General features: G+C 30.2%; 2 protein-coding genes across 3 annotated transcripts in view; one reads left to right on the top strand and one right to left on the bottom strand.

Moving 5' to 3' along the window:
* LOC134710298 (propionyl-CoA carboxylase beta chain, mitochondrial-like) overlaps positions 1 to 24,395 on the top strand; it is a 45,945-nt gene that overhangs the window by 9,750 nt on the left and 11,800 nt on the right. Inside the window, exons 5-10 of the mRNA XM_063570603.1 lie at positions 3,474 to 3,587; positions 3,910 to 3,970; positions 5,477 to 5,526; positions 5,714 to 5,755; positions 22,861 to 22,927; positions 23,718 to 23,838. Coding sequence (XP_063426673.1) covers positions 3,474 to 3,587; positions 3,910 to 3,970; positions 5,477 to 5,526; positions 5,714 to 5,755; positions 22,861 to 22,927; positions 23,718 to 23,838 — 455 coding nt within the window. The remainder of the gene's footprint in view (positions 1 to 3,473; positions 3,588 to 3,909; positions 3,971 to 5,476; positions 5,527 to 5,713; positions 5,756 to 22,860; positions 22,928 to 23,717; positions 23,839 to 24,395) is intronic.
* On the bottom strand, positions 10,432 to 16,020 carry LOC134710295 (beta-1,4-galactosyltransferase galt-1-like). Of its 2 annotated transcripts, none has more exons than XM_063570599.1 (2): positions 15,737 to 16,020; positions 10,432 to 11,968 (listed from the first exon to the last, which is right to left on the bottom strand). In XM_063570599.1, the coding sequence occupies exon 2, from the start codon at positions 11,867 to 11,869 to the stop codon at positions 10,445 to 10,447; it is 1,425 nt and encodes a 474-aa protein (XP_063426669.1). In that variant the 5' UTR covers positions 11,870 to 11,968; positions 15,737 to 16,020; the 3' UTR covers positions 10,432 to 10,444. The 2 variants fall into 2 exon arrangements, with proteins under 2 accessions (XP_063426669.1, XP_063426670.1); XM_063570600.1 differs by having other exon boundaries at positions 10,432 to 11,964; positions 15,737 to 15,779.

Below are 24,395 nucleotides of genomic sequence, written 5' to 3'. Positions count from 1 at the left end.
CTTAGCTGGTACCCTGTTTAATATTACTCCTGCCAACTCGCCCTTCTTATAAAAAAAAGGTAATTTTTTATTTATATATATATATATATATAATTAAAAATAAAACTCGCACCACTTTAATGAAAACTAATCTACACAGAATACAAACAAATGGAAAATTAATTTAATTACTATTATTGATATATACTGAAATTATAATTCTAAAAAAAAACCTGATTGTTGAAGAATAAATGTAAGTTTTGAAGCTTAGTTATTTGCATAACAATTGAAAAGAAACCTGTTAATTGTATCATAATGCAATATAAGGAATTGAACTTATATTCAATGGGATAACATCTTTTTCCATACGTGGGGCGAGTTGGCATTACTAAATTCATCCTGGTTAATAATATATTTATCTAGATTTCACCGATTTCCATTAGGTGGGACCAGTTGGCAGGAGTAATATTAACAGAATTTAACTTATATACAACGGGATAACATCTTTTTACATAAGTGGGGCGAGTTGGCATTACTAAATTCTTCCTGGTTAATAATATATTTATCTAGATATTATCGTTTTCTATTAGGTGGGGCGAGTTGGCAGGAGTAATATTAACGGGATTTAACACAGTTCACAAGTGGGGCAATTTGGTAATCCAGGTTGGGGCAGATTTTTTTTAAAGTGGGGCGAGTTAGTGAAAAAGTGGGGCTATTTGCTAATGGGGCGATTGTCATGGATTCCCTTCAAATATATTCTAATGTGGTTTTTAGCTTCTTCTTGCATTAACAAGCTTATAGCCATTGTTGAATTAATTGTCTTCTTTAAATAGTCGACAAAATTTCCATTTGGGAGCCTCGAGCTCGATGGGGGAAATACTCTGCAAATACTGACAGTTGGCAGGTATGGTCATCAAAAAAGTTGACATGTTACTATGTACATTTACCATTATGTTACTTGATGTTCTTGCTATACACACATGCAGTACAGAGACTAGTCAATCTTTGTGAACTATTTTTTATGGGAGTCATAGAATATGTGTATACAATTAATAATTAAAAATAGTCTATTTATATTGAAAAGGAAAAGTTCTTATATGTCTAAAGAAGAGGGACGAAAGACACCAAAGGGACAGTCAAACTCATAAATTTTAAGCAAACTGACAAGGCAATGGCTTTAAAATGCATTTCATGGCGAGGCACAGAAAATATACTGTAAACAGTAGACTATAGATATAGGTGAACTAGGTACAAAAGAACTCTAAATCTTAAATTCTACAAACCACCTCTGTTCTATGGAACATAATGATATAACTGGACTAGAAATACACACAACCTGTAATTAACTGCCTTTACAGCGCCTTCGCGCTTTGATTTAATATAGGATTTGGTTATATTTTTCTATAAATGAACTTTATCTTATACTTAATAGAAAAATAAAATAAAAAAATGGGGTCAGTAGGGCTTAATTCAAAATTATGATAAATGATATAGGTGACCGATGAGTTTAAAAAGATATTTCAATTTTAATGCCAAAATAAATAGCATTTTTCACTAAAGGGAGACAATTTGGAGCTTTTTCATTGAAAATATACATTTAAAAGTCATCTAGGGCCAACACAAATTGATTTTATGGAATGATTTTATACTGTATGATAAAGTAACAAATAATAAAGGTAATAAATAATATTTGTAATGAAAAAAAACATGTTTAATTTTTTTCTGAAATTTGTATACCCTCAAGCCTGAATACAGGTTGTGAACAAAAATCCCAATATTTGTAATTTAAAATAAGAAATTTATGTTTTTAAAATAGTATGTGTCTAAAAAAGAACAGACTTTTAGCACTAATACTTCCCTAGAGTAGACGAGAGTAGATGATAGCCTAGGGATAAAGGTGTACCCTTGTCCTTCTGTATTGGTTTCTGTTTTCTTATATTGCTTTGCCTCATCCAAAAGAAAAGTAACTTATACGCAATGCTTATTACCTTGGCGTTGCCCTTTTTGTCGAGCCTTCGACTTTAGTCGAAAAAGCGAGACTAAGCGATCCTACTTTCCGTCGGCGGCGTCCACAAATATTCACTCTGTGGTTAAAGTTTTTGAAATTTTAATAACTTTCTTAAACTATACTGGATTTCTATTAAACTTGGACAGAAGCTTGTTTATGATCATAAGATAGTATCCAGAAGTAAATTTGTAAAAATAAAATTCCATTTTTTCAGTATTTTACTTATAAATGGACTTAGTTTTTTCTGCGGGGAAACATTATATACATTTACTCTGTGGTTAAAGTTTTTAAAATTTTAATAACTTTCTTAAACTATCCTGGGTTTATACCAAACTTGGACAGAAGCTTATTTATGATAATAAGATAGTATCCAGAAGTAAATTTTGTAAAAAGATAACTCCAATTTTTCTGTATTTTACTTTTAAAGGGACTTAGATTTTCTTCCAGTTAACATTACATACAGTCTGCAGTTTAAGTTTTCAAAACATTAATTATATATTCATTTATAACTATCCTACATTTTTACCAAACTTGGACAGATGTTTCTTACAATCGAAAGGAATATTTTTATTGATTTTTTTCCCTCCTTTTTGTTGAGCTTGCGAGACACTGGGTTCCGTGGAACCCTTACAAATTTTTTAAGTTATGTCCCTTTATAAAAGGAAAATTGCTGAATTTGCTGTTTCCACACTCATACTATACGTTAATTCAATCAAATGTTATGAAACTTATACATTATCCATATTACCACTGAAACAATGAAAATTTGAATTTAGGTATGCATCTGAATTCAAAATTGATCATTGTTTGGTGGTATCTTTGCATTATTCTTGAGTTATGTCCCTTTATAAATGGAAAAAGTTGCTGAATTAGCTGTTTTACACACTCTTGTCTTTACTCTGCCTCAACTAAATGTTATGAAACTTGTACCCAATGCTTCTCACCACTAGAATGAACAAACAAATTGATGAATTTGCCATTTCCCAATCTAATATAAAGATAAAAAGATATGGTATTACTGCCAATCAGACAACTCTCCACAAGAGACTAAATTTTGAAGAAGTTCTCAATTACCGGTAACTGATTTCAAAATGTACAAATGATAAACAAAACCAAAAAAATGACATACAGCAACTAACAATAATAACTAAATTTCAGGCTTTTGACTGTAGTTTGCCACAACCAAATATTCTGAAACTTATACACAATGCTTTTTACCATAAAAAACAGATAAAGGTAAAAATTGGGTTGGGACTCTTTAAATGTTCTTGTATTTAGTCATTTTTTAAATAGAAAATTACAAATTTGCTGTTTTGTGCACTCAACATACAGAAACAAATGTCATTAAGTTTCAAAGTAAACAAAATGTCAATAGGTCTGAATTATTACATTGACCTTGTTTATTTACAAGTGTGGACATCTGGTGTCCCATGTATAACTCCACTTCCTAAGTAGACCATCATTATTTTTATTTTTCTATCTACAGATTATGGATCAAGCCATGCTAGTTGGTGCCCCTGTGATTGGTCTCAATGATTCTGGAGGAGCTAGAATTCAGGAAGGTGTAGAGTCACTTGCTGGATATGCTGATATTTTCCAGGTAAAAGATTTTATGTGTTAATTTTTTGACAATCAAACATATTAAAGCATAAATGATGATTAATTTGTTGTTGACATTTGTATCAAAACATGCAAAGAAAAGTTTTTTCAGTCATACTGAACACAAGACTAATACAAACATTATACTCTTATGACATTGGGATAAGACAGAATTAACTATACACTAAATTTATACTGCAGATAGAGAAAAAATTACACTTTACTTCAAATGACTTATATAATATAAGTTTAGTTAGAACTGAAGAGAAATAAGTAAGCTTTATATATTGTAATTTGATTATTTGAGTTTTTGTCTATTACAGAGAAATGTGAATGCATCAGGAGTTATTCCACAGCTGTCGTTGATTATGGGTCCTTGTGCAGGTAAGATAGTCAAAAGATGCATAGTGTAAAAATTCAAAATTATTCCTTGAATTCCAAGTCTCTAGTATAAATGTCTTAACACCTTTTGGTATTAAGCTGTATTTTGCCTCTGAATGACCTTAGATGTACTCTGAATCACCTTTTGAAGTCAAGCACCAATCACTTTTTAATTATGACGTCAAATGTTTTGAATTATGTTGTCAAACTTTACATGAACCTGTGTGATTCTATGTAATGGCGGACAAATTTTCATACAAGTGTAAATACTGTAAATTCAGAAATAATTGAGAGGTTTTTATTATTGCGAATAATGCTTTAGAGTTGTAAACACAATAATTAAAACTCGTAGTTTGTAATATTTAACTGAATTTAAAAGCATGACTTTTCTCAAAATCGAAAAATTAAAAACGCATTTAAGTTTAAAATGACGAAATTGCAATAATAAATGCACGCAATAATTTCTAAATCTATTGTTGCGATGACTAATAATTTACCATCTGTGTATTGTTTGATTAAAACATGCAAAAAAAAAAGTAAATTGGTACATGTACATGCTTCAGCTCGTTGTTTCTTGCTTTTTGGTGAGATTATTGTCTCATTTACATGTACTCCAAAGTATATTCTTTCCTTTCCAACAAAATGGTTTGTAAAGTATTGAAAGTCATGGGAAAAATGTAAAGAATGAGATAAGATTCTGTAAAGCAACTTATTTTTGCAACTATCAAGAGTAGAAAAATAATAAGAATATAAATAGTCCTGAATATTCAAAACATGTAATTACCCTTAATATTTGAGTGCCTCAAGTAAATTAGAAAATCAAAAAATTTAAAAAGGTATCAAAGTGTCTGAGAAGGGTTAAACTCAAAATGAATTATCTGCAAAAATTAGTTGGTTTACAAAAGATGAATATGAGAAACAGTATAAAACCATCATATATTATGCAAACATAATGTTAAAAAATGATAGCATTGTGAGAACTGGTATATAAGACATGAACTAAATTTTACAGAAAATACATTGACCAATTCAAATTATCCTATAAAGTGTATAGTCTACTATCTAGGATTGATATCTATTGATTTTTCTGTTTGATATGTACTGTTTACTGAATTTGATTATACGACAATGTGTTTATTGGATATCAAGTATTATAAGTGACAGTCTGAGTGATTACGTGTGACATATCAAGGGAGCACCTGAGAGGTTTGATTTTAACCAAACTAAATTGTTAGAAGTAAGAAAGAAGGTATGTTAGGATTCTGATGATACAAATCTCCATCAGAGACCAAGTTTGATATAACAGGTGAAGACCAATCACCATCATACTGTTTCCTACAATAAGAATAATACATACCATGCTATAAGCTTTAAGAGGATTTGACCCTAAAAAATTAAACAAGACAGAACCAAAAGCTTTATTTAAGTTATGTAAATATAAACATTAAACAAATATGAAAGCTAATTGCTAATTTGATTTATATTGATATTCTCTTCATCTACTTTCAGGAGGTGCTGTATACTCTCCAGCTCTAACAGATTATGTATTTATGGTCAAGGTTAGCAGATATTTAAATACTTTTAAATACTATAAATATTATTGGAAATACAGTTATTCATTTTTGTTACTTTCCATACAAGTCAACAAGGCATAATCATTTGTTGATAAAAAAAGTAGTAAATCAGTTATTATATATTTCAAGTATACATTTGTAAATGAAATCAGCTGTCTGATGTTTATTTCAGGATACCTCCTACTTATTTATAACAGGACCTGATGTTGTCAAGGTGAGTTACAATACTTATTTACCTGTAAAATCAAGATTTATATCTTTAAAACTGAAATAGCATTGCAATTTATATCTCTATTCTACTGCAGTACTTTTATTTTCTCTTTGAATTTGCACGAACTAAAAATGTGTGAAATGTTATTGATTACTTTGGCATCTAAATCTAAACTGATTCAATAGGAATTCATTTCAACACTTTCATGAGAAATCAACAATCGATCTTGTGTGAGTTAGATTTGAATAAAATATAGATAAAAAAAAATTTATTTGATTTATATATATTTTTGGGTTCAAGATCTTTTGTATCATAACTAGGCGTTGAATTTAATGCATAATATTTCGCAAACATATATATCTGATGACAAGATTCAAATGATAACTTAGAATGAATATTCTTATACTGTTTGCTTTTAAATCTTTGACCAAAGGATTTTAAACTTCTGTTACTGAAGTATTGCTGTTTGTCTTTTTTTAACAATCTTTTGATTAATTACACTTCACATTTTGATATTTGATGTTTCAATATTCCAATACTGTTGATAAATTTATTTTTTTGAAAAATGCATAAGGTGTAGCAATTGATTACTGTATCTTGTTATTTATGTATTCACTAGCTTATAGAACAATTCTATAACGTTCCATTGTTTTTATAAATGTTTATTGAAACCTGTTGACAAAATGGTTCAAATAGAAAAAAAAGTAAAAATAATATCAATTAAATAATATTTTAAAAAATATTTTAAAAAATGAAGAGTTATCTCCCATAGACTATGAAAATTAAAAAGTTGTGAATATGAAAATTATTACAAAAATATACAAATGATTTCCTTGTAATGAATTAAAATATTAAGCCTTATAAAAAAGGAACCAAGCAATTTTAATACAGATAAATTTTAGTGTAATTGTATTTAACCTTGGTTGGAATCCTGTAGGCAAAATTGATCTTTGGCAGTTTTTATCAGTGCAATGTTTTGGCTTTTTTGGTTCTGATATTTATCTGTATGATCTCCAAAGATTTAAACTTATAAACTGTTATTCCAGAAATGAATATAATTTGATTGAACTTTGTATGAAACTATATATATAATCTACTCCTTATAAAGCAATGGAATGGATTTCACTTATGGAACATATTATATCTAAAAATAAGAATGAATTTTACAAATTTTCAAATGTATATGTCAGATATATTCCTAACTTGAGACTTCTGTTTTTAAAATTGAAATATTTTGAAATAGTTATATATATTTTTTTTTTATTAGTAAAACGATATATTCTTGTATTCTTCTGTCTGAAAATAATGTGAAACAATTGCTTAAATCTGCTCAATATGTTCATACAAAGATTGCACAGTATGATTATAAATTTGTAATATCACACATGAATCATTTCTAATCTTGCTTTATGAAAAAAATCTGTAAAAATGGGCATAAGACAACAGTTGATCAAATTTCAGTTGCTAGCTCTTTACTTTCCAAATGAACCAATATGTATCCAACAGTTCACTGATGTTTCATACAATTACTTATCATAAGGCTTTTAAAAAGTTTTAAATTTTTGGTCAACCTATGTTCAACATCCTACATACTCTTATTAGATTTAAAACTGAAAAGAGTATGAAAATAGATTTTTGAAATTGTATAATCATGATAATGGAAGCTTTAAGCCCTTTTAAAGTGTGGAGGTAGTTTAAGTGTCCTAGGATCTTACTTTTCTATATAAAATGTCCTGCCATGTTATCTTCTGTTACTTCTGTATCAATTCTAAATAAACAAATAAGACAATTTCAGCTATTTCTGAGAAACAAAAATAAAAACAAAATTCAGCGAAACTACATGTATGTTATTGTCTAGCAATTAAACAAGGTGACATCATATCATATGTATGCTTCCAGCTTCAATTATAAACACCTGGTGTTTTCAGGCTTCTTGTATGCCTCAGGGTGTGATAAGATTAAAATTAGATTTATATTGTTATTATTGAATAATATTATATTATTATTTGGGGAAAATGGAACAGCCAAAACAGTATCTATGATTCAGGGATGTCATGAATTATTTTTTAACTAGTTGGTATTGCCCAGTAACTGGGTTCTTCGAGACCAGTTGTATTAGGAATGTCTTCTAGCAAAGTAAACCAATGTAAGGGGCTATGTTGACCTTGCAGTGAGTTGAGAGTTTTTGCTCCATGCTGTACACTCCTCTGAGATGAAGATCAGTAATGAAAGTGCTGTTTGTGTGTATATTTACTATGTCAAGAATTGATACCCCATATCCTTTCTGTTCCATTACAATATAAAAATGTCTAAGCTTTTTCCAAGAACATTTTTTTGTTGTACACAGTTGTTTGCATTACATGTAATGTTGATATAGCCTTGCCCATTATGAAGGTTCCAAGTTTCTTTTTTCAGTTTGCATGGTTATACAGGTTATTCAGTTATTGTCCTAGATTTATGTCTGTCATATTGGTTTTTATACAACCGCAAATTTTGAATTATACGACCGCAAATTTTGAAAAAAATTTCGTCGTATATTGCTATCACGTTGGCGTCGCCGTCGTCGTCGTCTTCGTCGGCGGCGGCGTCCGAATACTTTTAGTTTTCGCACTCTAACTTTAGTAAAAGTGAATAGAAATCTATGAAATTTTAACACAAGGTATATGACCATAAAAGAAAGGTTGGTATTGATTTTGGGAGTTTTGGTCCCAACATTTTAGGAATTAGGGGCCAAAAAGGGCCCAAATAAGCATTTTCTTGGTTTTCGCACTATAACTTTAGTTTAAGTTAATAGAAATCTATGAAATTTTGACACAAAGTTTATGACCACAAAAGAAAGGTTGGGATTGATTTTGGGAGTTTTGGTTTCAACAGTTTAGGAATTAGGGGCCAAAAAAGGGCCCAAATAAGCATTATTCTTGGTTTTCGCACAATAACTTTGGTTTAAGTAAATAGAAATCAATGAAATTTAAACACAATGTTTATGACCACAAAAGGAAGGTTGGTATTGATTTTGGGAGTTTAGGTCCCAACAGTTTAGGAATTAGGGGCCAAAAAGGGACCCAAATAAGCATTTTTCTTGGTTTTCGCACCATAACGTTAGTATAAGTAAATAGAAATCTATGAAATTTAAACACAAGGTTTATGACCATAAAAGGAAGGTTGGTATTGATTTTGGGAGTTTTGGTCCCAACAGTTTAGGAAAAAGGGGCCCAAAGGGTCCAAAATTAAACTTTGTTTGATTTCATCAAAATTGAGTAATTGGGGTTCTTTGATATGCCGAATCTAACTGTGTATGTAGATTCTTAACTTTTAGTCATGTTTTCAAATTGGTCTACATTAAGGTCCAAAGGGTCCAAAATTAAACTTAGTTTGATTTTAACAAAAAATGAATCGGTTGGGTTCTTTGATATGTTGAATCTAAAAATGTACTTAGATTCTTGATTATTGGCCCAGTTTTCAAGTTGGTCCAAATCTGGGTCCAAAATTAAACTTTATTTGATTTCATCAAAAATTGAATAAATGGGGTTTGTTGATATGCCAAATCTAACTGTGTATGTAGATTCTTCATTTTTGGTCCCGTTTTCAAATTGGCCTACATTAAGGTCCAAAGGGTCCATAATTAAACTAAGTTTGATTTTAACAAAAATTAAATTCTTGGGCCTCTTTGATATGCTGAATCTAAACATGTACTTAGATTTTTGATTATGGGCCCAGTTTTCAAGTTGGTCCAAATCAGGATCTAAAATTATTATATTAAGTATTGTGCAATAGCAAGTCTTTTCAATTGCACAGTATTGTGCAATGGCAAGAAATATCTAATTTCACAATATTGTGAAATAGCAATTTTTTTTTTAATTAGAGTTATCTTTCTTTGTCTAGAATAGTAAGCAAGAAATATCTTATTGCAAGAATTTTTTTTAATTGGAGTTATCTTTCTTTGTCCAGAATCAACTTAAATCTTTGTTATATACAATATACAATGTATATTCACTTTTTACTACCAACTGATAAATTTAAATGATCTTTACCATTCAGTGATAACAAGCAGTTTTTTAACATCTTAATATTTTATGATGTATTTAAATGAGTAGTTATTGTTGCAAACTCCATTAGAATATTTTAATTGAGATTAGTTTTGGAATAAGGGAAAGGGGGATGTGATTAAAAAATTGGGTTCAATTTTTCTCAATTGAAATTTCGTAAATAAAAAGAAAATTTCTTCAAACATTTTTTTGAGAGGATTTATATTCAACAGCATAGTGAATTGCTCTAAGAGAAAACAAAAATTTTAAGTTCATTAGAACACATTCATTCTGTGTCAGAAACCTATGCTGTGTCAACTATTTAATCACAATCCAAATTTAGAGCTAAATCCAGCTTGAATGTTGTGTCCATACTTGCCCCAACCGTTCAGGGTTCAACCTCTGCGGTCGTATAAAGGTACGCCCTGCGGAGCATCTGGTTGTGAATTGTTTTGTAAAGAATTATGCAGATAGTTTTCTCAATTGATTGGTTCATATTTTTCATGTCAGGGCCTTATATAGATGACTACAGGTATATGGTGTGGATTTTTCTCATTGTTGTAGGCGGTACGGTTGCCTATATTTGATTATTTCCAAATCTCCTTATTTTTATATTGACAAAAGAGGATTTGTGTTGAAATAAAAAAGGAAAGAAAAAAATAACAATTTATTTTACAGAAGATTTATGAAGCTCATTTGCAGGAGCAAATAAATGCATAGTATTTTTAACGGCATCCTTGTAATTCTGTATCAGTTCGTCAGAGTACTTGAGAATTGTATCGTCTTTCATATCTTTAAAACACGTCATATCTGGTTCAAAGTTTATAATACATGCTCTGTAATGATGAATCTTTGCTACATCTGGATCAACATATAGAACTTGTTTAGATTCATCTATAGGTTTGCTCACATGATGGATTCCTAACTCAAACACATTTTGAGGAACAGTTAACAACTTGGTTCTGACTTTGCTTAGTTTACTGTTGCGTCTCTGAAGCTGAAGTATCTTTAGTTGCTGTGACGGATCAGGTAGTTGTTTGGGATCAAAGAAGGCACTTTGGAATGAAAATGCTGATATGTTTGAAATGGCAGGAAGTTTCTTTGCATAGCTGTCAAGAAGATCAGTCAGTTTAAAATATTCTAATGGAATGATAAATTCATCTATATCTAAGAATCCTAGATATTTAGTCCTTACCATGTTACGATAAAGACAGTCTTGTATGGTCAACATTTGTCCATGATACCATATTTCCCTCAATGAAATAGTTGAAGGGAGAATCCACTCAACAAGTGTAATATCTCCTTTCTCCTGATAATGATCTAGAATTTTTCTTATGGAATCATCAATTTTATGTAGATAAAAGGTAAAATGAGTTATCCCTTGTATTTTTCCTAGTTCTATAAACTGTAAAAGCATTGGTAAATTGATTTCACCAAATAAAGGAGGAATACACATTCCAATTGTGTCAGTAAATTGACCTAATAATTTGAACTTTGAACTATCCTGATAAGTATGTGATGTGATGTTGATTGGAACTAACGTTTCCAAATTATTGCTTTCAAATAAACGTATATCTGATGTGGAAAGAGCATTGGAATTTATATCTATAAATTGTTCTGGAACATCACAGAAATACATCCAGCCTCCATAAAATCTCCCATGATTCTCACACATTTCATGTCGTTCTGCATAAACGCGTATCCAGTGATTTTGATATTTAAAAGCACAACCAATATTTTGTGAACAGTTGGATTGTTTTATTGTCATAATTCTGATTTTTGGCCTAATATTTGGTCTGTTGTCAAAATAAGCAGAAAAGATGTAAATATTTCCTAATTTTAAGAATGTTGATTCTCGCTGTTCTGCATTACTTTCTATGGTAGGATTATCTTCTTTATTTACATATTCATACATTTCCTCTTCATCATCATCAACTAAAACTTGAGTTTCACTAAGATGTGATTTCCTGAATCTTTTTGGAAACCATGATGATTTGTCCTGAAATCCCCAGAATATAAAAGCGACAGTTAACGTGTACAAGGAGAGGGCAACTACTATTACAAGTCTAAAATTCGTTATTGATATTCTCATTGTACTGTCATCCTTACGGTGCTCTGTTTTGTTGATGTAAGCATCAACTTTAACATTCCTTTTCTTTAGCTGAAGTACCAAATTAAGGCTGCTTTCTACCTAGAAAATATTTAAACATAATTCATAAATACAGTTCAAGGAAAGAAACAAGGACGTTTGCAGTTATTTCAATATAAATTTCATATTTTTTATAAAACAATATTTTTTTTCTTCAAAAATTAAAATCCGGTCAATATTTCTTGTCAGTTTTAAATGAACTTGTCACAGATTTTTTTGTTTTCTGATTATAATTTTCTGTATTAATTCATTTAATTAAAGTACTGTATTTGCCACATATTTCAGCGAAGATTAATTAGTCGAAAGACTAAAAACAACCAAAAATTATGATCATAGTGCAAAAACTTCAGACAATTCTGCATAAATCAACATATGATACAGGTTATTTATATTAAAATCCAACAAAAAGAGATTTGAAAATATGTGTTTTATTTTTTTATGAAATATAAAGTTAAAAAAAAATTCTCATCAGAATTAAACATTAACTAATTGCTTATTTTTGAAATGATTTACTTAATTATGATTTTTTTCAAACTATTATCCACTACTTAGCATTCTGCATATGGCAAAATTATGTTATTGGTGCCACGTGGGGTGCATTTTTTTTAAATTTTAAATCCCTAAAAAAAATGATCTGAATGATTCTAATTAAATGAAATGAATGGAATGCTTATATCTAAAAACAATGTGACCAAGTATTCATTTATTAACTTTCCCTTTAAAGATTCTATTCTTCCAAGTTACGTTTGAGTACTTGTGTACATGTCCTAGTCATGCTAGTTGTCATCCCTTTTAAGTAATATCTAAAGAAAAGATGAAAGAAATAGTTGAAGTGCATTAAAAGTTATGACAAATTTGTAAATAGAAAAATGAAAAAATTCTGTAGTTGAACATAAGACAATACATCATACAGTGAATCATCATGAAGTCACCTATTAAACCTTTTTGTTAAATTTAAATTACAAATAAAGAATAGTTTTGCGCTATCCTTAAAATATCATGAGTGTTTGGTAACCTATAGTTATTTACACCCTTGCCTTTTTGTCATCAGTGGACAGTTTTCACTGTGGCAATCATGATACCATATCTCCTTATTTTTTATGAGTAAGTATTCCAAGACAAATGCTCATTGAGAAAGTGACAACTATATAAAAACAATGGTCATAAGCTACAGCTAGAAAAAGGTGATGGAAACTGGAAGTAAAAGGACTTTTTAAGGCTCAAGAAAAGGACGAAGCGATTAGTTTTGTTCAATTGTAAATTTCAATTGTATTCTTTTGAAAGGGTGCTTGTATTTGTGTCCTTGCTTTTAACCATTAACTTATCAACCAAAGCTTTTCAAATTTTAATATGATGTTTCTGATGACAAAATGGAAGTCAAGTTTAATATTTATGATTGCTGGTTTGCTGTCACTCAGACATTATCGAGTCTGTCGTATACATTGTTTTTATCTGATTACCAGTAATGTTAGGTTCTCTAATCGTGTATGTCAGAAACTTAAAAATAAACCTAATTGGAATGAAAGGAGTAGGTTCAGTAAGACCCCTTTTTGGCTCCAAAATATAGCAGTTTTACAAAATTGTGAAAATGTAATCTTTTAGCTATTTATTGGAAAGTAGAATGCTTCTGCTACATAAATATGGGCTGTTTTTGATTATAAAATGCACATATATTGAGTACTAGCATCATTAAGTCATGTTAAATTACTGATATCTTCACAATTTTAGCATTTTAGTTAAATTTTAGGTGGTTTTCGTCCTAATTGAAAGTAGTGGCATTCGTTTTCATTCATAATATTGAAATGTTAGTTGTATTTGATGATATTACATAACATTATATAAAGGTTGAGGATGAACTCAGATGGGGCCACTTTCATTTTTGACAAAAACATTTGAAAAGTGAGGTTTTTTGGCATATTTGATACATTTTTTAAAGCTTTAATCGGAGCGTTTTTAATGACTAAATCAGTTAAAGCTTTTCACACAAATTATTCGAATCAACTGAAATAGACACTTAAGAGTTTAAAAAGTGTCCAATATATTTTGTTAGATGAACCTGAAATCTAAGGCCAAAATCGGTCCTTACCTACTCCTTTGATAGAATGATATCTCAGCAGTTTAGTTATACAAATTTAAAACTACCTACAATTTTACGTTGGATTCAAACAAAATTTAATTGAATTTCTTGACAGCATAACTATGCAATTTGTTAATGTGTAAGTGGATAGAAAGAACAGAAGACTGTGTTAACAGGTTTTCGTCGTAACTTCTAGTGCATTGTTTGTTGTTGGTCTGCAAAGATTGGATTGGCAGTTATCTTCATACAAAGTTAAGATTTAAATTTCTAGTCATCAAAATAAAATTAATAGACCTTACTTTAGAGAATTTAATTTTATTGTCCTTTATAAAAAGTTTCAATAATGTCTGTTCTCATATACTTTAATATCAATTAATACTGTGTCATGAGAGACTTAAATTGATAAAAAGCTTTAAAAATCTATCCAACACTCTTATACACATATTTTTAATTGACTGGAGAAAGAAAATACTTAAAATGTTCTCTGTTTATTAAGTTTGGAGATATTTCTTTTTAGAAAATTGGATTAAAAAAAGTACAATTTAATTTCATCTTGTTCATCTGGTTATATTTTTGGCACAATTATAAGGCCTTAGTTTGCCTTACCTCTATTTTACAATTCTAATATTTCTTATTTAAATAGTTAAAATATTTATATCTACTTTTCTTTCCGTAATAAGAAGTAATTTGGCTCAAGACCTTTATATAATTCTTTTGGCACCTTTTTCTAACTATTGAGAAAAGAAACACCAAAGTGAGGTCTACAGTTATATCAAACTGCTTTGGTGAATCTCTCAATTGATATCAGTCTTTAGTTGTCTTATTTTAAAGTTATGATAAAGTTTTACATTCGGATGAGCTAGTGAAGGAGAACATAACAAAATTTATCACACTTTTTCCCTATATGCACAAGTTGTTCATTTCTTAGGAATGTTACATATAATTTACATTTATATTATTTGGAAATTTGTATGCATTTCTAATTTTGCTCAACAGAATAATTATTTATTTACAGTTTTGGCATAATTCAAGTTGAAAATGTATAGATCACTTTTGAAACAATAATTATTAAATGTATTCTATACAGTGTTTCATGATCATATACATCTACCAAGTTGCCTCTTAATTTTTTGGCTAATATATGTTAGTTTTCAATACTCCCTGTTTTAACATGTAATATATATCCAGCAATTTTGGGTTCAGCATACCTGAACAAGATAAATATTAATATATTCCTAGAAGAAAATAAAGCCCCTTAACTTTTTTTTATAAGCCTACTATCATGACTATAGTCATTCAATTTTTCATAAAAACAGTTATAAAAGTTCAGGTTAAGAATTGACACTGTTAGAAATAGTGTTATCTTTATAATCTTAATAACCTTGTTGAAAGCTTGGCAGATGTTAAATAAATTCCTATTGGAAAATTCTTTGCTGGTCAGCCTACTGAAAACCCCAAGAACAGATATTTTCAGTTTTGTAGGTTTTTTTTGTTTTATATTTACTAGCCAAAAATCATTTGCCATTTATTAAAAATTGATGCCTCAAGTATAAATGTACACTCATCGAAAAGATACCACTTGTGAATCAGCTCTTTCTCTATTTTTATCACAGAACTAAACATAACACGTATTCAAAACTTTTAATTATGACCATAGTTAATTATTTGATTTGTTGTATTAATTGAAATTGAAAAGTGGTCATTAATTATATAACAATTATCCATTTTCTTACCTGCCTTCAGCAGCTGTAGCTGTGTTTAGATCTTACACTCCAGTGACCCACTGATAAAATACACATTGTGGAGGGTATTAAATTTTCTACACACTCAAATCTTGATTGGCTAATCATTGCCAGAGGATCATTTCAGGGAATTTTAAAAAGTTATGGCAGCAGAACAAATTTGAAATTGGCTCTGGATTTTTAAATTACTTTTATCCTTCATTACTGGTAATTAAACTAAATACTTTAGCATACACAAAATTGAAAGAGTAAAGTAAAACCCAGAGTTTAGTTTGTTATCACTTTAATACTGCTATCAGTTAATCTCCATAGATCCAATGATGATTGTTCTCAAAGATTTTTCTGAATAATTCCAGTATATGTAAACAACAACTGATTTATAGATCCTGGGGTTTTATACATTTTTTTATTCTCTTTTCTTTCAATCAAACAATCTAATGAAAAAAGGACAATATAATATTTAAGTATTTTTGGCTATTTATTTGTTGGAAAATCATAACTTTTGAATGAGGAAAACTGCACTTAACAATCAATGAATATATGCATGTTAAGATTATCTGAATACCAGCCTGTAATTACTTAGTGTCTAACTATTATCTTCCTGGTAGAGAGGCATGCTTCATTTAATGTAAGGTAAACATAGGCATTTGGCATGTTTCCTTAAAAATAATGTAATGTAATTAATTAATTAAGAGGATTCAGTTCAGGATTCTTAAATTTGTCTTATTCCTGATTCATTTGCATGAACATCATGGATCAGGGAGATATATTTATTGCTTATGGTTCTTTTACTATCAAATGAATATATGAACAATTGGTGAAAAATCTTTAACAAGTAAGCATATTATTTATATTATCAAATTCATTTACTTAGTTCAAGTTTTGGCCCTTTGATTGTAACAAAATATACAGTGGTAATTTGCTGTTATTCTTTTTGAAAAAAATAACCCTGTTAACCACTATGCTTATAAATTAAAATAAAATTTCAGTTCATAATATATTACTTGTGGACATATAAAATGATATTTGTACCAAAAAGAATTTGAAAGGAAAAGAAAGCAATTTTTAAAATGTTTTATTTTACTACAATTCAACAGATTGCATATTTATTTTATTAAATTAAATATAAATATAAATTCTATGACAATATTGGTAAAAAAAAATGTTGACTTACACTCACATCAGGGAGTAACAAAAGAAAGAAGAAATAAAAGAAAAGATAGGGAAAAAATAAGCTGATTTAGATTCAGGACCACCAGAGCAATATATTTATAAGCTGAATGGATTCCATTCAAACATGTTCAACAAAAATCCCCACCATTATTATTTCACAATCTGTTGCACATGTATCCTGCACAGTAATTAAATAGATTCTTGCTAATTAAATTTTGTAAGGATCCAATTTATTTGTTCAGTCAACTGGAAACATTGAGTGCATTTTATATTTTGAGCTGAAAAACAGATATTATATCATTTTTTCTATGCCTTGTTGAGTTGATGAATATGATTAATATCAGCTGCACATTTTAAAACTGCTCCTAGAAGTCATGATCCTTCATTGCTTCTCAACCTTTTTGTCCTGGTTACACTTTCTGAATGTAAAGACTTACATGATTAAAAAGAAAAATTTCTCTCCATTACTTAATCAGTGTTTAGTATGATTCATTCAGAATTGATTCAAAGATTACAAAAAAATATGTTTATTTATAAGTTTGAAAAATAATAGTGTCATAATTATCAGTTATAACTAAAAAAATATTTCAACTTTAATTTGTGAGAAAAAAAACACCCATAAAACAGTTGTTGATGAAAACACCTTCTTTCTTGTAACATTATTCAGCCCCTGATATATGCTTCTAAAAATTAAAGGCTGCTGCTGGCATATATTTTGGTTGCATACAATTTATGTTTGAACTATTTTTCCCTGCCTCCCAATTATTTCTAGCATATTTTAAATTATTCTTTATAGGTTTTCCATATTATATAACTTTGGTAGAAAATAAAACAGATATAAACTGTACTATGATTAGTTTGATACTTCAGAATTTATTTGATTTTACTTTTTATTCCCAAAAGTCCCCACCCCCAGGTTTTCTTTTAATAATAATATCCAAATAATTATCCTTTAAACAATAAAGTTGTTTATACTAGTATTTTCAAGGTGATGTCTAAATTTGTTCACTTCTATATCCCTGAACTGGAAATAAACTTTTGATATGTGTCAGAAAGCTTTGGTGGTATCTCAAATTTCATGGGTGGGCTGAGAATATCAAAGGATTATTTTCTGTCTGACTGAGTTCTGCTTCAAGAGCATTTATATTTTTGAACATGTTTTGTACAGAAAGGAAAGAAAATCTTATGTACTTAATAAAGTAAATTTTATGGCATGATAAAAGTTTGTCTTACTTTTGCCATAGAAAGATTGTTTTAAGTGCCAGCAATAAATCTACATCTACGACTGTTCCTTTCATAATGCAGTCATAAAATTATTTTTTGTTTGATACAACTACCCCTTACATGCTTCAGTTAAAAGAAATTAATTAGCAAGAAATGTTATATTTATGGTTTATATTTTTGTGGGTAATATTGAGTCTTTTGATTGCCAATGGATAAATACTTTTTTTATCATCCATATCTGCAAGTTTTGTGCATTCCTGGTGCAATTTGTTGCATTAAACACTGCATGATTTGTGAAGTTATTTACATAACTTTCCTGTAATCTTTGAGTACCCATGACATAATGTTTATAGTTTGACAAAGGATCAAAATGACCTTCATTCATTTAGAAGAATATAAATTACCCTGATTTTAAATACTTTGCAGCTGCTTTTGTTTTTTAATACCTTTTTAACCAGTATACTGAGTTCATTCTTTATCATTTTTTCTGTTGCATATTAAGAACATTAGAAAATAGCTGTATACAATGAGTTTGTCTGCCATATAAAACAGTGATATTCTAACAAGCACTCTCTTTACCGTTACATCATAACCTTTATTTTGCTTTACACAAAATGACATAGTATGCTAAGTTCAATATAAACTAGTCACTGCAATCACCTACACCTGGTCACCATTTACCAATGTTTCTTACAGTTTATTAGACACTATCAAGTTTGTTAGGTGTTTTTTGTGAAATAAGTCAATAGAAATTGATAACTTAATACTGGAAACAAAATTGCTGCACAGGTGATTAATATGAGGATCAGATAATGTGTGGTCCTAAGTTTAGTAATGTAATTCAAGATCAAATCAGTTTTTGGTTATACTGGAGTCACACATCATGTAAAGCTCCGATGTATGCCTGAGCGTGGTAAAAAATCATGTACGCTGCCAATACACAAGTAATTTTGGATGCATTCAACCTGTCAATCATATCTGTATCTTGTGCACAACGAGCATAAGCGTGTATTGGGCGTACAAGAAGCGTACCTTAACATTTATCAGGCATTAACATATGTTGGCTTATGCCTGGCGTTTGTCAAAAGTAGATGGAATGCACACTACGAAGGAAAAAGGTCTCTGGAATGTATTTGAGACGCATCCCGGTCGTTTCTGGGACGATAATCTGTGCTTTTGGTATTTTTGGGACATTTTATAATGGGCTGTTTGGGACAAACACCAGCATACATTTTATTTAAAGTCCAATGATCTTGAGGCGTATACAAGGTGCCCTCAATGTGTCTCAAACTTATCTGTAGCACTTTCAACACGCTTGTAGCGTATAGGTTTACACTAGACACGCTTGAGCGTATACCTTTGCATTTCAACGTACTTCAAACTTATGCAACACACGTTTAGCGATTGCTTAGCATTCCTCTGACTTGCAACTAACATATACCGACTTTGTAAATTTTCTCTGAACATCTGGTGAAAGCTGGTCTATACGCCAATGTTTGACGCCGGCATTAGCATGTAAAGCTTAGAACTTTGTCATGTTTATGCCTACATATAGTTTCTTCACATTTGTATTTATCAAACTTGGTCAAATGTTCCCTTGTAGGAAAACTATTGATTTTTGTCTCGCCTTGAAGGAGTCAAAAAGCAAGACATAGGTATGCTGTTTCCAGCGACGGCAACAACAATGTATTAGTTTGTGATTAGGTCTAGTTTATGGTAAACCACAAGTGATAGGTCAATCATATTTGGTATGCAGTTGTAAAAGCATTGGTACATCTCATATCCATGGAGATTATTTGGCTCTGCTCCATTAGTCATTGTCTAGTGATAGGTCTATCTTATTTGGTATGCAGTTGTAAAAGCATTGGTATATCTCATTTCCATGGAGATAATTTGGCTCCACCCCCGTAGTCATGGTCTAGTGATAGGTCTATCATATTTGGTATGCAGTTGTATAAGCATTGGTATATCTCATTTCCATGGAGATAATTTGGCTCCATCCCCATAGTCATGGTCTAGTGATAGGTCTATCATATTTGGTATGCAGTTGTATAAGCATTGGTATATCTCATTTCCATGGAGATAATTTGGCTCAGCCCCCTTAGTCATGGTCTATTGACTTTGAAATTTTTCTAAGTTATCATGTATTAGTTTGTGATTAGGTCAGTTTAAGGGGAACCATTAGTGGTAGGCCAATATTAATGGGTATTCAGTTGTATAAGCATTGGCACCTCTCATTTCCATGGAGAATATTTGGCCGCGTCCCTCAGTCACAGTCTAATTGAAGACTGAAACTTATCTTAGTTTACATGTATTAGTTTGTGAGTAGATTAGTTTAAGATGAACTGCTAATGTTTAGTCATTGATATTTGGTATTCAAATTTATTGGCATTTGCAAGTATTGTTTCCATGAAGATTATAAAGCCCCACCCCCTCTTCATGGTTCATTGACTTTGAAACTTTTACATAGTTTACAATTAATGTTTGTTATTAGGTTTGGAAACAACTTATAATAAGTCAATGGTATTTGGTATGCAGTTGTATTAGCATTGGCACATCTCATTTACATGGAGATTGTTTAGCCATGTAACTCAGTCATGGTTCATTGACTTTAAATATTTGCATAACTTGTGTAAGATGTTAATGTATTTTGATATTTTGATTTCAACATTAATGCATAATCAAAATCACAAAAAAAGGTGAGACATATCTCTGTGATAACAGGTTATTATCAAAACTCTTAATATGGATAGAATTGGTTGAACCATAGGTACCAATGAAATCTGTATGTAGTTCAATATTTCTTCAACCTTCTTTAATGCATATATATTGATTTTAGAACTAGAATATTTGTATCCATTTTACTAAAGGTCTGATAAAACATGAAGAGAGCCGTGGTGTAGTGGTTAGTGCATCGGACTACTAACACAAAGGTTCCTGGTTGATTCCCGTTTGGGATGAAAATTTCAGGAACTCAATTTTCGGCTCTCCCTTGACACCATTTGCGAGTATGGTCTTGAGGAAACGATGCTAGTCCATCGGACGGGGACGATAAATGGCTGACACGTGTTAAGAGAGAGCCATATCTCTTGCATGTTAAAGACACCCTTGTAGATTTCGAAAAAGTGTAGGCTAATGCCGCTACAAGGCAGCACTCGCATCCGCAAAGTGGAAAGGGATTAATATAAGTTGCAAAACTTGTTTCCCAATCCACTATAAATAAATATGTTTAAACTAAAACTTGAATTCCTTTAATCCTCTTCAAATTATCTTAGCTTAAACCATTTAGGTCTATAACATCCCTGGTTAACTCTATACTGCTATACTTTCATTATATTTTGCCATTAATAAAAAAAAAAACAGACAAATTTGCTACGACGATGATGTATCTTCTTTACAATAAAAGAGATCAGAATCATTAAAGGGAGAAAACTCTTTTGATGAAACAGATAAATCTAAAGTTAGGCATAATTATAAGTACAAACAGTATCTAATTGGAGCATGAGCTCATATTGCAACAAATGCTGTAATAATGTTTTCTCAGATTGCTATCAAGATACATGAAAAAATCCTAATTAATCAGTGCAATTACAGTCAAGTGCACTTATTAAACACCCATAACATTAGTTATATCAGTGCAAAATCATGTTAATTTATATAAAATTGAAGGAAAAAAATTGTGGTAGACAGATAGCATATGTTGATTAACTCAAATCAGTAGGAATGTGTGAAAAGATGCTGACTCTTTGATCCATGTAACAGGCTGATAATGGTATGAACACTTTTTTTTTTTATAAAATCCTATTCAAATGATTATGGTCAATTAAAAATTTGGATTTTTTTTTTATTTCAAATGTTTGAACATGCATGTTACATTTTTATTTTTTGGCATCTGAAGAAACCTGAAATTTTTTACCAGAAATCAAAAGAAGGAAAAAAAGGAAACGAAATGAACTTAGTACAGATATCTATAAATTAATTTTTTATACCTATGCAGATGTTGGCTGCATTTGAATTATGGTAAACATCATTTTGATGATTATTGAACCAATACATGTTTTTTCCACAAACATCGTTTGTATTTTAAAAGATTTCTTTTATTTGCTGATTTATTTCTTACTTTCTTGTTCCTTTTTGTTATATTACTTTGACCTTGATTTTATATGTACAGCACATGCATTTTATGTATAATGGACTATTTCTTAATTGAAATTTAAAAAAGACATAAGAACTTTGCAGACCTAATATTGCCTAAAGGGCTTAAAATATAGATATTAGAAAAAAATAACCTCCTGTTTTATAAATTGTGTTTATTTATGTGATTGCAGAGGCGGATTTAGAGGGTTTTTCAAGGCCCCTCCCTTTTTGTGGGAAAAAATTGGTTGATGATATAGGCAATCATTGAAGCATGACTGGAGAGGGACCCCTCTTAGGCAGTCAGTGCCCCCCCCCCCTTTTATGAAAATGTCTGGATCTCCCACTGGATTGTTCAGTTGCTCAGTTATAATAAGTTATTGGTAAACTATGTTTAAGTCTTAATTTTTTTTTTTTTATAGGTTATCATGGATTAATATATATTAGTCATCTTTACTGTAGCATCAGTCTTTTTGTCATTTATGCAGTTTAATTTTAAATTTATGATTTAAAATGTGGAGATAGTATAGTAATTTGACTATGTCTTCTGTATGAATATTTCATATATCTTACTTTTATTTCAGTCTGTTACTGGTGAAGATGTAACTCAAGAAGAACTTGGAGGAGCAAAAACTCATACAGCAACTTCAGGTACAGTGGAAGATAAACGAATATAAAAAAGAAGATGTGGTATGATTGCCAATGAGACAACTCTCCACAAGAGACCAAAGTGACACAGCAATTAACAACTATAGGTCACCATACAGCTTTCAACAATGAGCAAAACCCAAACCTCATAGTCAGCTATAAAAGACCCCAAATGACAATGTAAAACAATTCAAACGAGAAAACTAAATGCCTTATTTATGTACAAAAAAGTAACAAAAAATAAAAATGTAACACATAAACAAATGACAACCACTGAATAACAGGCTCCTGACTTGGGACAGGCACATACATACATAATGTGGCGGGGTTAAAAAGATTATTTTTGTGCCTTATAAGAACTAAACAAAATACATAAAGCAACAATATAAAATATGATGTACTGTTAATTCTAAAATTGATATATGTGCATTTATTATTCCAATTTTAAACCTTCTACTGGTAAAACTGTGAGGTTAAAATGATTTGATTGGAATATTTTGTCAAGGAAAATCATAACTGAAATTATGAATGTGCCTTTAATATTGGGAACCTGATACTGTCACATTTCATATTAACAAAAAAAAAAACATGTTGAAAATGGAAGCTATTATGAATATTGAAAATATAAATTTGAAGACTTTTAGATGTGGGGTTTATTCATATAACAATTAATCAAAGAATAAGAAAATTCAGTATTTCAAAACTTCACAAAAAAACTGAAAATAAAATTGAATTTTCTATGATGTTGAGACTATCCTGTAGCCTTGATGAATAAAAACTATTTTTTCCGCAGGAGTTGCACATAAAGCATTTGATAATGATGTTGATGCCATTCTTCAAGTCCGAGAATTCTTTAACTTTCTACCTTTGAGTAACAAGGATCCAGCACCTCGTAGAGTATGTCATGATCCACCGTAAGTATGTCATGATCCACCGTAAGTATGTCACAATCCACTGTCAGTATGTCACAATCCACTGTAAGTATGTCATGATCCACCGTAAGTATGTCATAATCCACCGTAAGTATGTCATGATCCACCGTAGAGTATGTCATGATCCACCTGTTTACTTAATAGTCTGCTGATCGAAAGTAGGAAATATGGCTGAGCTCAGTGTTAAGTCTGATTATAACTGTATTTCTATTCTTAAGTTAATGACTGTCAAATCTGCATTATTTTGGATTTCTCCACAAAGTAAAAGTGGCTGCCAAGGTTACTGAAAGTGTTATAAACCACCAACAAACAAACAAACAGACAAATCTGCTAGCTTTTGATGATCAAACAGGGGAGTTAATAGTGTTACTTTGATAGTTTATAAATAAAGATATGTTCAAAATTAACATAAACACAGTAGGTCAAAGAACAAAGTTACAAGAGCAAGTTTCTGACCCTTCACAATAAAATGTACCAACTTTTAGGATATAAAAAGATATAGGTGATGCTTTTCCAGCACATTGGTGGTGGCAGAGGCA

This window comes from Mytilus trossulus, chromosome 3 (assembly GCF_036588685.1).
Source record: "Mytilus trossulus isolate FHL-02 chromosome 3, PNRI_Mtr1.1.1.hap1, whole genome shotgun sequence".
Lineage (NCBI taxonomy): Eukaryota > Metazoa > Mollusca > Bivalvia > Mytilida > Mytilidae > Mytilus > Mytilus trossulus.
This window is presented reverse-complemented; position numbering and strand designations above follow the sequence as displayed.